Genomic DNA, 14,873 nt, shown 5'->3' with positions numbered 1-14,873 from the left:
ATTCTTTACTCAACAGGAATGTACTTTATTGCTGTAAGTGGTAACCTCTCTATGAGCTTATCTTACTGTCTTGGGGATAAGATAATACCAAACACTTGGAAATTCTTTATTTCCTACCTTCAAAGCATTGCAAGGAGGAATTAAGCATCTTCCATTGCTTTCTCCATAACTAGATCCATTGCTCTGATGATATGGAATAAAATGCTGTAAAGCTTTCATGTGGAAAATTTATCCCAGAAGAAAAAACTAACCATTGGAAAAGACCAAACTCTGGTCTCATCAGGAAACTCTGACCAGTTCATTTCATGGTTAACATGTATTTTTTTAAAAGACCAAAGAACGAAGTACTAAAATAGCAAGAGACCTGACTATCCATCTTCACCTGGATGTGGTTCTTGAGAGTGAGTAAACATAAGGAGAAGTATGAGAATTTTATTGAATTCTCTGCTGACTGTGGAAACAGATATTTGTGAAAACAGCAAGTGTAAAGCAATGCCAGAATTACACTCCATCTGTAAGGATCCCAGTCTTTAAGCACAGGCAGCTGCTGTTAAAACAGCATCTACAAACAATATTACAAAAGCAAGATTTGCAGGTTTATACGCACCCAAATCCTGATCTTTAGGAGAGGGTGGTAACCAACTAAAAATCAGTGGAAGTTTTGTTTTATTGTCCTAACTTATGCCCTGAAGCATAATGATTCCTTATGTGCTGTCTCCATTAATTGTACCTCGCAACATCAAGTGTCACAAGCTAAGAACACAAGCATTTGCAGAATGTGCAAAAAAGCCTTTGTTTTAAATGCAGTGTTGTATTTGTGTATGAAGTAAGGTTACGTGCAATATGAGCTCTAGGAAATGGCTCCCACACCTGAGGATTGATTTCCCCAATTTCTTGTTCCTACTCAAGGGCACAACTCATAATTAGGGTCAGATTTTCAGAGTGCGTAGGTGGCATTTAGGCATCAAAATAAATGGCCAGATTTTTGCAAGACTTGCCTCAGAGTGTGGGATAAGATAGCGTTATGAATCACAGAGTTGCTGAGTGTTAAGGACTTTTAAAAATCAGGTCTTTCTTTCACGCTTAAATTGAAGCTGAGCTCTTTCAAAAATCTTTTTGCAACAAGCATTCTTCAAACTCTAAGTGTTTGAAAAATGGGCCTTTAAAGCTTTGCGAGGTGCTAATTTTTACATGAATAGGGAACTGCTCTATAGAGCACCTATAAATCTTGCTGGCAGCCGTATTTAAGTAGTTCTGATTCTTCAGTATTGTATAAACTCTCCACTAGTACACATTCCATAGAAAAGAGGGCAGATGTGTGTCAACGTTTACCTGTGTTAATTCTAACCCTTCTGGATCCATGAAATAAATATTTTGCTAGCTACAAGGTGGTGGTAAGCACTGCTGATGCATCAATCTCTTCAGCATCTTGTCTCTGACTACAACTGAGATTTTAAGAACTGGATGAAATTTTAAGCTTTGAAGCCTCTGAGACATAAGAAAAGAAGAATTCCTTCTACATGACTAACAATATTTCTGTCTATGAGGAACAAAAACAAAATTATTTTTCTTATGCCCAAAATTCAATACAGTGTAGAAACTATATGAATTTTTAGATTAGACTCTCCTTCCACCATTATTTGCTCTATTTATCTTTTTTTTTTCAAAGCCGGTAAGTTCAGCCTTGCAGAATCTATACTGCTGACTCAGCTAACTGAGCCAAAACTCATAAAAATCTATTTAAAAAAGGTCCAATGATTTTATTTTCTAATCGTAAATATGAAATTTAATTAGCATCTCATTGCTAATGAAGTCACCGCAGAAGACAAGACTGAGGAATTAGGCACAGGGATGGAACGTGAAGCGTAAAACAAAACAACTGTTATGCAGGAGCCAGTTTAACTCCTGCTTTCCTCCACTCAAGTTTCAAATCTTTTAAGAACTGTGTGCTGTGTTCAGAGGTTTCCTTCTTTGATGGCAAAGCCCTTCTATCTTCTACAGCAGTAATGACTCTAGCATGATATAGCATCACGCAAAATACAAAATAACAATAGGTAAGGTTCACACTGGATTAGAAACAGAAGCAAGACAGAGCAAGTTGAATCTGAATTCAAAGTCCTATTTTGTCATAAGCTACCCAGGGCCGTAAGTGTTTCAAATCCTATAAAAGCAATACACTCATCAACTGAAAAAAGAACTCGTATTATTCTCCAGGGTGCTGCAAACATCAGAAAGATTAAAGGAAATTTTTTTAAAGGAAGCATATGGAGAATTTTAAAAGCCTCTTTAAAATAGGAAATGTGTCCAGCCTTTTCATTGTTAGCATTCCTAGAAGGTATGTCCTAGGCTGACCTCAGCACTGATGTTGGTGTTACTGGGTGAAACTCCCCTACTGTGAGCTACCCCCGCCACCTTCCCTCTGGAGTTGAGTGGACAGGAGCTGTGGATCTGTCTTTGCCCCACCACGCCTGTACGGGAGGGCTACACCAGTACATCTCCCTTCACAGCAGCGCAGACGCTGCCTGAGCAAAGGCAGGGACAGGAGTTCTTCTGCAATTGCTCCACGAGGTGCCTCAGTGAGGGAGCACAAAATACAGAACATCACAGAAGAGAGGACTGTGAGAAGTGAGCAAGTACCGTGGGAGAGCTCTGCAAGGGCTGATGAACTACAGTAACCACAAAACTGTACTTTCTCCTTATTCTCACACTGAAATTGTTCATAGCAAGTTAGTTGTGGGAGGAAGTATCTACGGGATCTGTCCTGAGAGCAAGTAATTATTAATTATTCCTGAATTACTAGAAAAGCTTCTGGAGTAACTGTCATAAAAAGGGCTTTATTAGTGCTGTTCTGGTTAGGGGTGGGAAGCTTTCTAATTCTTGTACACTCCCTGATGTGACTTGGAAGCTTGAAACATCCAAGAACATGGTTGCAGCTCTATAAAAGCTTACTGCTTTGCAATGCTACACAACCAGCACGTCTCCATTATCAATAATGGAAAGCAGAAGGTATACATCAAGCAATGTTCTGTGTAGTAGGGCAGGAGCAATCTGGGGACAGTGAAGCTTTCTTGGATGCTGTCACACCAATTTTCTCTTGAGGTTCTCATAACACTTTAAAAGTACTGTTCGGTTTTCAGGGCAGCTGCCAATGAGTACAGCAGTATTTTCATACCAGCTGTAAGGTTTAGCAGAGTAAGTAAATGATACTCAGATATCCACATTGCCGAGACCAAGGGCACAGTCTACAGGTTCTGATGATCAACTGTCCTGCCATACCTAGAGCATCTCCCTCCATCTCTCATCTGAAAGTCTCCCAGTGACAGTCTGTGTTCTGAAGGAAACCAACAAGAGGCCTCTTCAGACACAGTTCATTTTCTATGCTCTGTCTGCACTTTCCTCCTGGCATACAGCAGGAAAAATGTTGGCTCTGAGAAAGAAGTATGGAAGGAGAACCGCATGCCTTATTTTGCCATCCTGACCCTTTATCTCCTCTAGAATTAGCCCTTTCTGTCCTAGTGTCCCTGCTGCTTGGAAGTAAGGAAGCTGTAAAGAAAGACGACTGGTATTTCACTTTCCCAGCATTTATGTTCTTTGTCTTTGAAAATATATTTAATATATTAAAAAAAATGGTAAAAAATTGCAAAAAGATCCCAATTTACCTATGTCCTGCTTTCAAAATTGCAAGTTACATTCACTTGCAACAGCAAACAGCCACAACCCTGAGATGTTATTGCCAAGACTGACTTGGAAAACACTGGACATTTTATTAGCAGCTGGGGTGATGTGGTGAACGGTAGAGGTGAGGTGGGCTGAGTAAGAACTACCAACTTTCTTCAAACGACTGATATGCACAGTCCTGGTATCTTCAGTGGAGTGGTGATGTCAGTCTCTGTAAATCAGACTTATCCCAGTTCAAATTTCTGGAGCAATTCTTCGATTTCTTTCTAATATTTATGGTGTCACTCACCCTAGCAAGGAAAAAAAGGAATTGAACTTTCTCACTCCACAGTTTGAGGATCTGAAATGGATAATTCTGGTAACGCATATTTTTAAAGAATAAAGCAAGTTTAAAGCAATAACCCTATGCTCCTTTTGGATTCTTATATGCAAACTTCTACCACTTCGCCAAAAATGTTGTCATTCCTTTTCAGGACAGCATGGTCCAGCTGGTAGCTCATAACCATCCAACCATCTGAAGGCATCTACTCAACTCGCTACGTTTTTCTCTGGAGGAAATAAGGCTTGCTGGTTTGGGCAGCAGAGAGCTGCATGTCTCCTCTTGGGCTTGTGTAAGGCCAAATTCACGGCAGAACAAATTTCTGGTCTGAGACTATGAAGCTCACTGCCTCTACCTGAGTGGCAGAGGAAGGTGGGAAGTAACCTACTTCTAGATGTGTGGAGCATAACACAGAATGCCAGGATGTGGCCTTGCACAGTACACAGAGCCTGATGCTCTGATCCAGCTCTTTACAACGGCTCTACATGCAGGACCAGAGGATCAGTTTTGGACCACATAGTCTGAAACACAGCACAGCAACCTGAATGACCTGTACCACTAGAGCCAGCTGGATGTATTAAGTATTCTCCACAAGAGGAAAGAAAAGAAGCGGAAAAATCTCCAAGATAAAAATATGACTTTTTCAATGAGGACTAAAAACCTTGCTAAAGCAAAGTGGCCTATCCCTGCCTTCCCTCCGAGTTCTTATTTTTTTTTAATTGCTGTGCTTGATGCATTGCTTCATTTCCATTAGGATCAGTCACAAACCGGAGGCGACAGATACATTCAGTTCTAAAGTACGCTGTATAGAGAGAAGTTTGCTAGATATCTTCACTCACCTGATGAAACTACCCTATATGGGATGGTGATCAGAATCGGAGAGGAAGAGGAAAGGAGATATTGAACACGACAAGTCAGACAAGTCAGACAGACGTGTTAGACTGAAGGTAGAGAGGACTCGGGATGTCCTGTGAGGACCAAAATAACAACAAACCACCCTCTGCCTTTTCTTGTGTTCTTTCCTCACAGGAGTTGAATGTTCAAATTATCTTTATTGTTCTAGTCCCTTCGGGCAGAGACTGTACTTAGATGTATGCTGATGGCATTAGCTATTTAATAGGTTTGCATGCAGTATTTCTAATAGTATCCTGCTCAAATGGCTTTGCATTTACGCGCTGTTATCATGTTATAACAACGCAATTGCAGTGAGTTTGCATTTTCCTGCATTGCAGAAAGTTCTACAGCGTACAGGAGCTTGCAATTAAATTCACAGCTTTCAAAATGCCATTCAAATTCCGACCATTTCTTCTCAGACCTAGCATTTTCCAATTGTTCTTTGCAGGTGAGAAAGTTCAGTCCTTCCTGATACTCACACAGCTTCTGAAGTAACTATCGAGCCAGACACTGCTGTCCCAGGTGTGCAACCCTAGTCGCTCAGCAGTTCAGTGAAAGTGTTGCTGTCAATCGCATTTAATCCAGCAAAACTGCCTGGATACTGCTCTCACTATGGATACGAGCAAGTCACAAACCCACAGTTTCATAGTGTAACACTCCATATGAAAATGCCAAGTATCACTTTTCCTTCAGATCACAGACTTGCAAATTAAAAGAAAAAAATGATTCAGTGTTTCCAGCCTTACAGGAAATATAATACTCCTTCACTTTTTTCTAACAACTAAAGCAGAAGAAAAACACACTCTTTTCTGTCCTAACACAAAAGTTTAAATAGTTTTTGTTTCATACTGCATTGATATCTTTCATGGCATAAATTAAAAAAAAAATGAGAGAATAAAAGACAGAAGGAAATTAAACCTTCTACAATAAAACATATTAGTCTTGGGTCTTTCTGAAAAATATGTAACTGGAAATACAGGAAAATGCTACTGGAAGGATCAAACACACCTGAAGTCATCTTAAAGAATTAAATATTGAGACTTATTCGGACTTGTTTTGGCAGGAACTGTGAAGGAAGACTAGCAGTGTAGTAGCAAAGAGCAGTCTTGTCTTAAGCTTGGATTTTTTTTACCAGGAGAAAAATCAGCTCAGCAATAGTAAAGAGGGTGTAAAATCTTGTGGAATTTTGTATTTTCAGTTAGTAAGTCATTATAGAAATTAGTTTGATGATCTCACTAACTACATCATCATAAAGTATGAAAAACATATGGAATGGCAACTACCTTGATGTGGCGCTCAGGGACACAGTGTCGTGTTGGACCCGGCAGTGCTGGGTTAACAGTTGGACTCAATGACCTTAAGGGTCTTTTCCAACCTCAATGATTCTGTGATTCAGACAAAACTCAGAAGCAACGACTCAGGCAGCAGCTGCTGGACAGACACTGTGGCTGGGCTGCACCAGCAGACTTGGGAGAGGATCCATGCAAAATTGCAACCAGGGAGGAACCGTTCTTTCAAACACGGACTTCACTCAACAGACCAGTTTGGTCAGTGGGTGGTATAGGTCACTGGTATTTTAATTGAGATGTTAAAAGCCAAAAGCCTTCAAATGATCTTATAAATGTGACAATCTTTCAGTTCATGATCAATGAGAAAAGATTCAGTTGCCAGTTGCACTGCAGTTTAGAAGTGAAGTGTGTTTGGTGTAATCTTTAGAAAAAAAGTTGAAGCAACCTTCGGGTGCTTTCCCAGTTTGCTCAGGGTTCCCAGTTCACAGAGGGGAGCATTTGAAACGTTTCTTTATTGGCATTTTAAACCCTGGAGGAACTGACTTCTGTGCTCAAATATATTAAATGTGTGTAACAACCTATTAAGCATACTCATACTGATTTCAAGTATGGGCACAGCTAGATTAGAAATGTTTATACACATATAGAGCTGTAAAAACTGAAGTGGAAACAATCCATTAACTGCTAATGATAACCATATATGTACTGCTAGCATACAGCTTTTTCTGCATTCAAATGGAAAAAAAATCCTTATCCCATTTTAAACAGAAAACTTATGTTAAATTCACTCTTCAGTGCCTCAATTACAACCTGAGGAAGATTTGTCAGCAAAGAACCAGCACTGGAGACCAATGGGAATCCGTTCACTGGTTACACGGAGGCTGCGTTCCTCCCTGAACTACAAAACCCAGGGCTGACTATCAGACTTGGGCAAATTAGAAGTGTCTGTGTAAGGCCAAACTGGCCTCAGGGACCAGAACAAACATATCCATTAATACTACACAATGTTACTTTACACAGACAAATTCACTGAGTCAACAATTACGACAAATAATATCACATACACAGCTGTATATGCATTTATCCTCCTGACAAAACCAGAATGTTATAGCAGTTTGTTTGACATTTCTGATAGATTTCCAGTGAGATTTGACAAATTTCTCTTTTCTCTTGAGTTGCTAAACAGATTCACTGAAGTAGACAGCATTAGAAAGTAACGCCCCATGCAGCACTGGAGATAAAACAGCTTTTGCGGGACTAACATAACAGGAATATTCCTTCACTACACATTCAGCAAGGACAGCAGACAATGCAAAACACATTGCCAGCTTTTGGTGCTATTAGTAACATGCTTTTATGAGCTGTGAAAGGAAACCCTCTGTGTTTGCCTTTTGTATAAAAAAGTACAAAGGCCTTACTCACTGGTAAAATGTTAAATGCACCCCCTGTAGATCGTTAAGCATGTGAATTCATGGTACTCGCAAAATACCACCATTCCTAGAGCCCAAATATTTAGCAGAAGATTATGGAGAGAGGTGTTCCAAATCAAAGTTCAGAGAAGACCTTTATGCTTAACTAAAGTCAGTATGAGAACCTCCAGCCAAGAAGTAATCCACTGCCCACAGCTGGGACACACCATGACTGGGTACGTGGCAGATGTGCTGTTTTGTCAAATTGTACTTGAAACAGACTGGCACTGTATTCTCCTTTTGCCTGAGAGGAGCAAAAGTGAGAGGGTAATATAGGGAGAGAACAGACTAAAGAAGTAGAGAGAAAGAAGCTTTTATCACTCGTTGGATGTGTGCCACGGAGACCAATTATATACATTTGACAGCAACCATTATAATTCCAGAGTCCTTGAACAAATCACAAGCAGAAAGGTTACCTTCCTGAAAATGTTCATTGCCATTAAATAACTGACCCAGACTAGAGGGTGAAAGCAGCACTTAAGAGAGAGTTTGGGGAAAGGGAGGAGATGGCGAATCTTATTACAGGTACACCTGAGAGAACCCCATCATTTGTTCTGCAAAAGGAATTGCAGATTTGCTGCAGATAGTGTATTCTCAGCAAAGTGGACAGTGTTCTGAGAATGCAAATCCTACAGAGAGCAGTGACAAAACAGCCAAGACAAAAATCATTTCTCATGGATATCAGTGGCAAAACTCGACTAAATTTTGCAAGGTTTATGGTTTTACCCTCCAGTCTGAAAGTCACAAGACCCAGTCCCGTATTCCTGTCCTTTTAAGTTTAGATTGCTATGGAGGCTACTTACAAAAAAAAGCTGCCATAGGTCAAATTCCACCATCAGTTACACAACCTTAATGACAATGACCACATCTAAGCAAAACGTTGGTATTTCATGACACATGCATTTCAATATCAAAGAGAGAGCTGATACATCTGCTAAAAAGTGGGTAGCTTGTTCTCTTCCAATAATATAGGCAGAATATTGGGAGAAATAAGGATCTCTATAAATTTCTTTGTATGTGCAACCATTCCATGTATCTGATTAAAAATTTCACCCACTAACAGTACCTAAACCAAGGTCATTTAGTAGATCACATTCAGATTTCTTCAGCATATCCCAGTTATTTGGGATGCATCCTTCTAGAGAAGGTTCAAATTGCCTTTAATTTTAACAGACACATGCAGTCAGACGGTTCTTTTTTCACCCATATTGAAAGATTATTTTTCTCTTAATTTGGAGTTAAATCTAGTTGGAAGTAACTATTCATGTAAGAACAGGGAGTCAAACATGTGGTTCTTTATTTCTGGTCTGGGGTTGGCCCTCACAATATAGCAATTTTCTGGGTAGGATGGAAAGTTTCCAGGCTCTTTCCAGCTGAGATTTCTCCTCTGCCAGACATATGAGTCAAGAAACTAGACACAAACACACCCACAAAAAGAATTTCTGTCTCCACGTCCCCTTGCAACTGTCACAACCCAGCTATGACAATGCCCATTTTTAATTCAACATCATGATGAAAAAGAAAAAGGAAGAGAAAGAGGGAGGGAGAGAAGAGGTGTTGTCTCAGCCAATTTATTTCTGGGAGACATCAAGGCCTTACAAAAAGAACCAGCAATTGGGGCACAGAATACTGAAAAAAACAAAGCACAAAATCATCATACAAGTTTTGCAGAATGACTAAAGGGAACTCAAATACTTTTCACATCACAAGATGAGTTGTAACAGAGCAAGGAGGAGTCATACTGGTCCTGTATCTTATTTTACTGTTCTAGGCTTGTGGACTTTTCACAAGATCCAAAAGACAAAGATATTTTAATGTACCTGCTTTTGTATTCAGCAGAGAATGCTTACAGCTCAAAGGCCACAGTTTGCTAGCTCTGAATCAGAAAGGATATATTATAATTGCAAACATAAAATTTAAGCTCCTTTCACTCATAAGGAGATGGACAATTTGAGAGACCAGGACAGATCGCTAAGAGAATTCTCCCACATAATAATTATCTTATTAATTCAGCTGAGTTTAATAAGTGATCCTTATTCAGTTCCCAAAAGCCCACATCAGAACATCCCTAGAAATAAATCTTCAGTCTCAATAGTCCTGCTTAAGAAGGAGAGGCTAAAAGGCTTCATCAAAGAAATGTACTTATTTGTTACATCTGGTTTGAGGCTTACAAACTTAAGCAAGGAAAAATACCAGATACTGTCCTTGGATGCAGTTTTAAGCCATGCCTGATCTTGGTGATTCACCAATATATCTGGCATAAAAGAAACAAGCTGTTTCCAGATCCTAGGAGCACAGTTACCCCCACTACAGCATTAGAGTTGAGAACCTCTACCTCTGAGATCTGGAATCACACAGGAATCAACAGGACAAAAACTAAACTAAAGTCAGACCAGAATTTCTGCTGTGGGGCAGGAAGTTTAAAACTTTTGAAGTTTAGAAAAAAGGCTTACAATCAACTAGAACTATTTTTACTGTTTTCCAAAGACATTTTGGATTGTGATCTCCCATTTTTTCATGTACCTCCAGTACCATCTCTAAGCTCCTACTCTGCTGCAGCTTGCATATTCTGCAAAGGAAAGAGGAGCTGAGAGACTGCAATACTTCCTCCAGTTCCCCTACAGGTACTCAGTGGGGATGCGAAGACAGCAGAGACTAAGACCATCTGCATCAGTAGTTCCTCCTGACGTGAAAGCAACATCGAGACAAAAACAGACAGAGAAACGGGGTGGAGAGTTGCAGTAAGGACTTAGGAAGGAGTGGGATGATGGGAAGAGAAGGGACAGAATTCACAAAGTCAAGGCAGGCTGTATTTATGAGTGGAGAGGAAACTATGGTGTGTTATAGGTGTTAGAAAATTCTGTCTGTGAGACAAAGAAACGGAGTGTCAGGATGACAGTGGGTATTTGTTGTGTTGTGTTGTGAATGACTAAATACAAGCCTGATAATTGGAAGGAAGCTGTGCAAGCGTAAAAGTCTTGTATTTTGGGATGCATCCCCAAACCTGTAAATATGAAAATCCTACACATGTACCTGAAAGGACAGACAGGAAAGCAGTATGTGTGTGCATGGACAATTCACTGGAGAGGCAACACCACTGCGTGTGCAAAACTAACTTTGCAGGGCAGCAGTGTATGCTGTGTACGTGAGAAAGGGGATGAAGTAGGAAGTAGGAGAGTGCCTGAGAAGCTAGAAGAACAATGGGAAAGGGGAACACAAGACAGAGAAGGAACTGACAGAGGGGAAGGAGAGAAAGATTAAAAACATGGGGGAGGATGTACAGTCTGTTGCACAGGCAAGAAAGAGAAAGCGGAGGGAAAGGATCAAACAAGGGACATGTTTGTCACACAGAAAACATGCTTGATGAAAAACAGGTATAAAAATAAGAGATACATTAAGGTTAGAAAAGAATAAAGGAAGTGAGAAGAACAAATTAAAAGAGAGAGAAAAAAAAAGAAGAAATATTTTATTAGTTAACATAAAGTATAAATCCCCAGTGAAGAGATTTAAAGAAAAGACTAGGGCACAACACACTATGGGAAGAACGAGAAATTCCCTGGGGACCAGTGCTGACGATCGGTCCTTTCATATCCTCCCTCTAGACCTCCATTTCAACTCTCCTTCCCAGTGCACACTTTCTTTAAGAACACGTTTGCGTTTCCAGCTACAGCCTGTTTACCTCACTGAACGCTGAACTCCAAATGTCAATGCATGCAAAGTACAACGAGATCTGTTGAGGGCAAGGAAGGCACAAACGCAACTGTTTTCAAAGAAACATACTTTTGAAAAAGAACACAAAAAAGGTGAAAGGTGAAAGTGGAACTTGTAGCGATAAGAGTCGAGTGCTGTCCTAGTCAGCAGTGAGGTGGAGCTGACCTGACAGCTGCTTGCCTTACCTTGGGTGCTCATGAGTGACCAGGCTGTCTTGCTGCAGCTGCTGCAGGGTGAAACTCTCTACGTCGCCTCCATTCAACTGGCGATGTCTCTCCAGGAGTCTTGGAGAGGTTATTTGTGCTCTGCAGTGGTGGAAAAGTAAAGGAAACACAAGAAGAAAAACAGCCTTTTGCCCCTAAAGTGACAAAAGTTTAGGGAAAATCAGGAGTGAAGGAAGCTGGTGCACTGGTGCCAGAGTGAGCACAGCGACACACAAAGTAAGAAAAAATGTGTCAGAGGCTGGGAGGGGCGGAGAGGAAAATGCAAAGATCTGACAGGAAACCAGACTATAAATCTGCTTAGAGTTTAAAAAAACCACATTTCTGCTCCCCAGCAATACAGCCTGTTTGCAAATGACTCTGCATGCAGGTGACAGCTTAGCCCTGAGGTACCACTGTAAGCAAATAAAGAGGCACTTTTGCCCCTTCCCCAGGAAGAGCAGTGGGCAGAGTCGGCAGCAGCACAAACAACTGGCTCAGAAGCAGCAGGTTGTCTCCACTGCCCCACGTCTAGTTCTCCAGGCTTTTAGTGCATGTTTCCCTCGGGCTAAAGGGGACATGCTGAGTGCCAGCCTTGCTGGTGCTGTGCCGCTCTGACCACAAAGCAGCAGCCCTTGCTTCTCAGCGCACAGGCTGGCTAGCAAGCAGGTAGGAAAGAAAAAGGAAGAACCAAACAAAACAGAGTTTCAGGAACAGTTCCAGGCAGAAGGAGTTCTGGGTTTTCCCAAGGTTTCAAAGGCTTTTCAAGAAAGCATCTATTTTATTCATAGCTGCTTTTGCTAAAAAGGTAGTCAATGAGGTTTACTTTATGCAAGCATTAGATTATTTTACAGTTGAATGATACTTTAAACAGTATATTTTCCACATGAAGTCTCTGCTGACATAGAGAACCCGCAGTATCTTGTATTGCTTTAGTGCTGGACTCCAGGCTTAAGGCCACATGTGCAAATCCAGCCACTGGTGGATTTCACGGAGGACACTGACCTGCTGGGCTGCAGGGCTCCACGAGCAAGGCAGCGAGAGCAAAGCCAGGCAAGTCCTTTCCCTTGCTGGTGTCTGAGTCCTGCAGGACCAGGACTCGCCACCACTGCTGGAAACATCCTCCAGTGCTGCTGTCATCTTGCTCAGGGGTCCTCAGCCTGAATCACTTGCATGATGTGCTGGGTCTTGTTCTGCTGTTGCCTATTTGACATCCAGAGGGAAAAGCAGGCATTGCTACTGCTCCCAGTCCCTCCCTGGGCTTTACCCTTTGCACTGGGTAGATACACAACAATGAGGCCTCAGTGGAGTCAGCAATAGGTCTTGGATATGTAAGAATCAGTGGAAAGACCCCTTGAAGTAATGTGTGTGTAACTGGGACGCATGTTTGCAAGGGTGGTTGTGGCTAGAAGCAAACAACTCTGTACATATGTGCATGGGTATGTTTTTATCTCATGGGAGAAACTAACAGAAAGAAAAGTGGAAACACTAGGAATAATTACCATAAGTGACAGCAAGCGATACCTAATTTAGGAATGTGGGAAAGGAAAAAGCATGATGGTAGTAATGGAGTGAGAGAATGAGAAAGGAAAAAAATAGTTAAATAAAGGAAAACACAACAAATGGAAAGTAAGTATAAAAGTACAGTGGAAAAACTATCAAAGGATACAGCAGCATAAAAGACAACAGAATGGAGGAAGTGAGATGATAAAGTGAGAAGACGAAATGTAAAGGAGAAAATACATGGCTCAAAGTGTCATTAAAATAACACTCAAAATCGTTCTTACCAAACTGAAAACCTGAATCCCATGAAACTCATGAGGGAGTTGAACATATTCCAGGCAGCAAAATGCATGTGGCAGCTCTGCACTAATTCTCCCTTAACGTTCCTCTAATTTCACATGTTTGCACCTGTACCTGGACTGGTGACAGCCTCAGTGTAGCCGTAAGGATGATACCGAAAGGGATTATAGAAGGGGTTCTAGCGCTCTGTGTCAAAGGAAGGCAGGAATTTCTGCCTCGCACTGAGCAACAGCAGAACATGCTATGCCCCTACCAATTTTTTTTCCAGTGAGGACTATGCTGTTATGTGCTACTTAAACTCTTGTGCAACCTTACTAAATCTGAACAAACTTGTGAGCTGCATGTGATTTGCGCAGCCAAAAGTCCATCCATGTACAACTGAACGGGTAAGGTTCTGCAGTTTCTGACTGGGGGAAAGCTGGTGATACTTTGGAGAAAAACTGAAATACAGCTGTAAGATTTGTGGCCTACAATTATTCCATCAAAACTGATGTAAGTTATTTCTGAGCCAAGTTTTTTACTGCTTTCACAGAGGAAGCTGATTTGTGCATGCAACAGAGGAACCATTTTAAGCACAACCTGAGAAACTAACTCTGCTGGCAGAAGGCTTTGTGGCTTCACTTCGATTTAAAAACCACAGATCTTTCACACGCAGTTCCTCACCTGAAAGGAAAAACATGCTAGAAATTCAAGTCAAAACTCACCAAGTCTCATTATATTTCTCCTTCTGTCCTTGGATTCTTCAGCAAATAGAGTATCAGACAGCGGACTATAAAACGACCCTCCAGAGCCAAGCAAGGCGTTAGACACTATTTGGTCTTGTTTCTGCTTTTATTTTTGCTCAACGTTGTAGATTACAAACAGCTTTCAAAAAGTACAATAACTGTTTTAAAAAAGATCCCACATTTCCCTGGGCCTAAAGCGACACACTAGAGATGAAACAATTACCCAGTGAAGCCTGAGGAGCTTTAAGGAATCTATCACTGAAACTCAAAGGACCTAAAATTCTGATCACAAAGACCTTGCTGGCAAACTAGGATCTGTCGAGCAGGAACCAGTCATAAATCATGAAGCCACATGTAACTGAGTATCAACTTCCTTTTATAAGAATTTACAATCTTAATCCCAGTTTTCAGTTTTTAAAAATTCTCTCAAGCTATTAAAATGGTCGTGGTTACAGTTCCTTGAGGCTGGCAGACTGAAGGGATGTGTTTCACACAATGTAAGTGTAGAAAATCATTATGTTCTGTTAGGCAACCAAAAAATTCAAGAAAGTCCAGGTGCTCCACCTAAAATACAGGTATATGACAAAAAGCTGCAGGATTTGAATCGAGGCGGGGGGTGGGTGGGTGCTGACTTATATGCAAGGCATAGAACCTGGGCTGCTGAAGTTACGTGTCTGTCAGAGAGTAGCAACAATGGAGACATATAGGAAGTTGAAAACTGGAAAGACACCTGAAATAAGCACTGGAAACATGGTATTGAGACAAAGTCCAAAAAGAGCTTTCCT

General features: G+C 41.0%; 1 protein-coding gene across 1 annotated transcript in view; it reads right to left on the bottom strand.

The window, feature by feature from the left end:
• The window catches only part of CARD11 (caspase recruitment domain family member 11), a 49,564-nt gene extending 34,945 nt beyond the window's left edge, over positions 1–14,619 (bottom strand). The window contains exons 1-2 of the mRNA XM_037385699.1: positions 12,566–14,619; positions 11,546–11,665 (exon numbers count right to left, since the gene is read on the bottom strand). Coding sequence (XP_037241596.1) covers positions 11,546–11,558 — 13 coding nt within the window. The 5' untranslated portion in view covers positions 11,559–11,665; positions 12,566–14,619. The remainder of the gene's footprint in view (positions 1–11,545; positions 11,666–12,565) is intronic.
• Between the last annotated feature and the right edge of the window lie 254 nt (positions 14,620–14,873).

Source organism: Falco rusticolus, chromosome 4, assembly GCF_015220075.1.
Source record: "Falco rusticolus isolate bFalRus1 chromosome 4, bFalRus1.pri, whole genome shotgun sequence".
NCBI classification, from domain to species: domain Eukaryota; kingdom Metazoa; phylum Chordata; class Aves; order Falconiformes; family Falconidae; genus Falco; species Falco rusticolus.
Note: the sequence above shows the minus strand (reverse complement) of the source record. Positions and strands in the feature narration are given on the sequence as shown.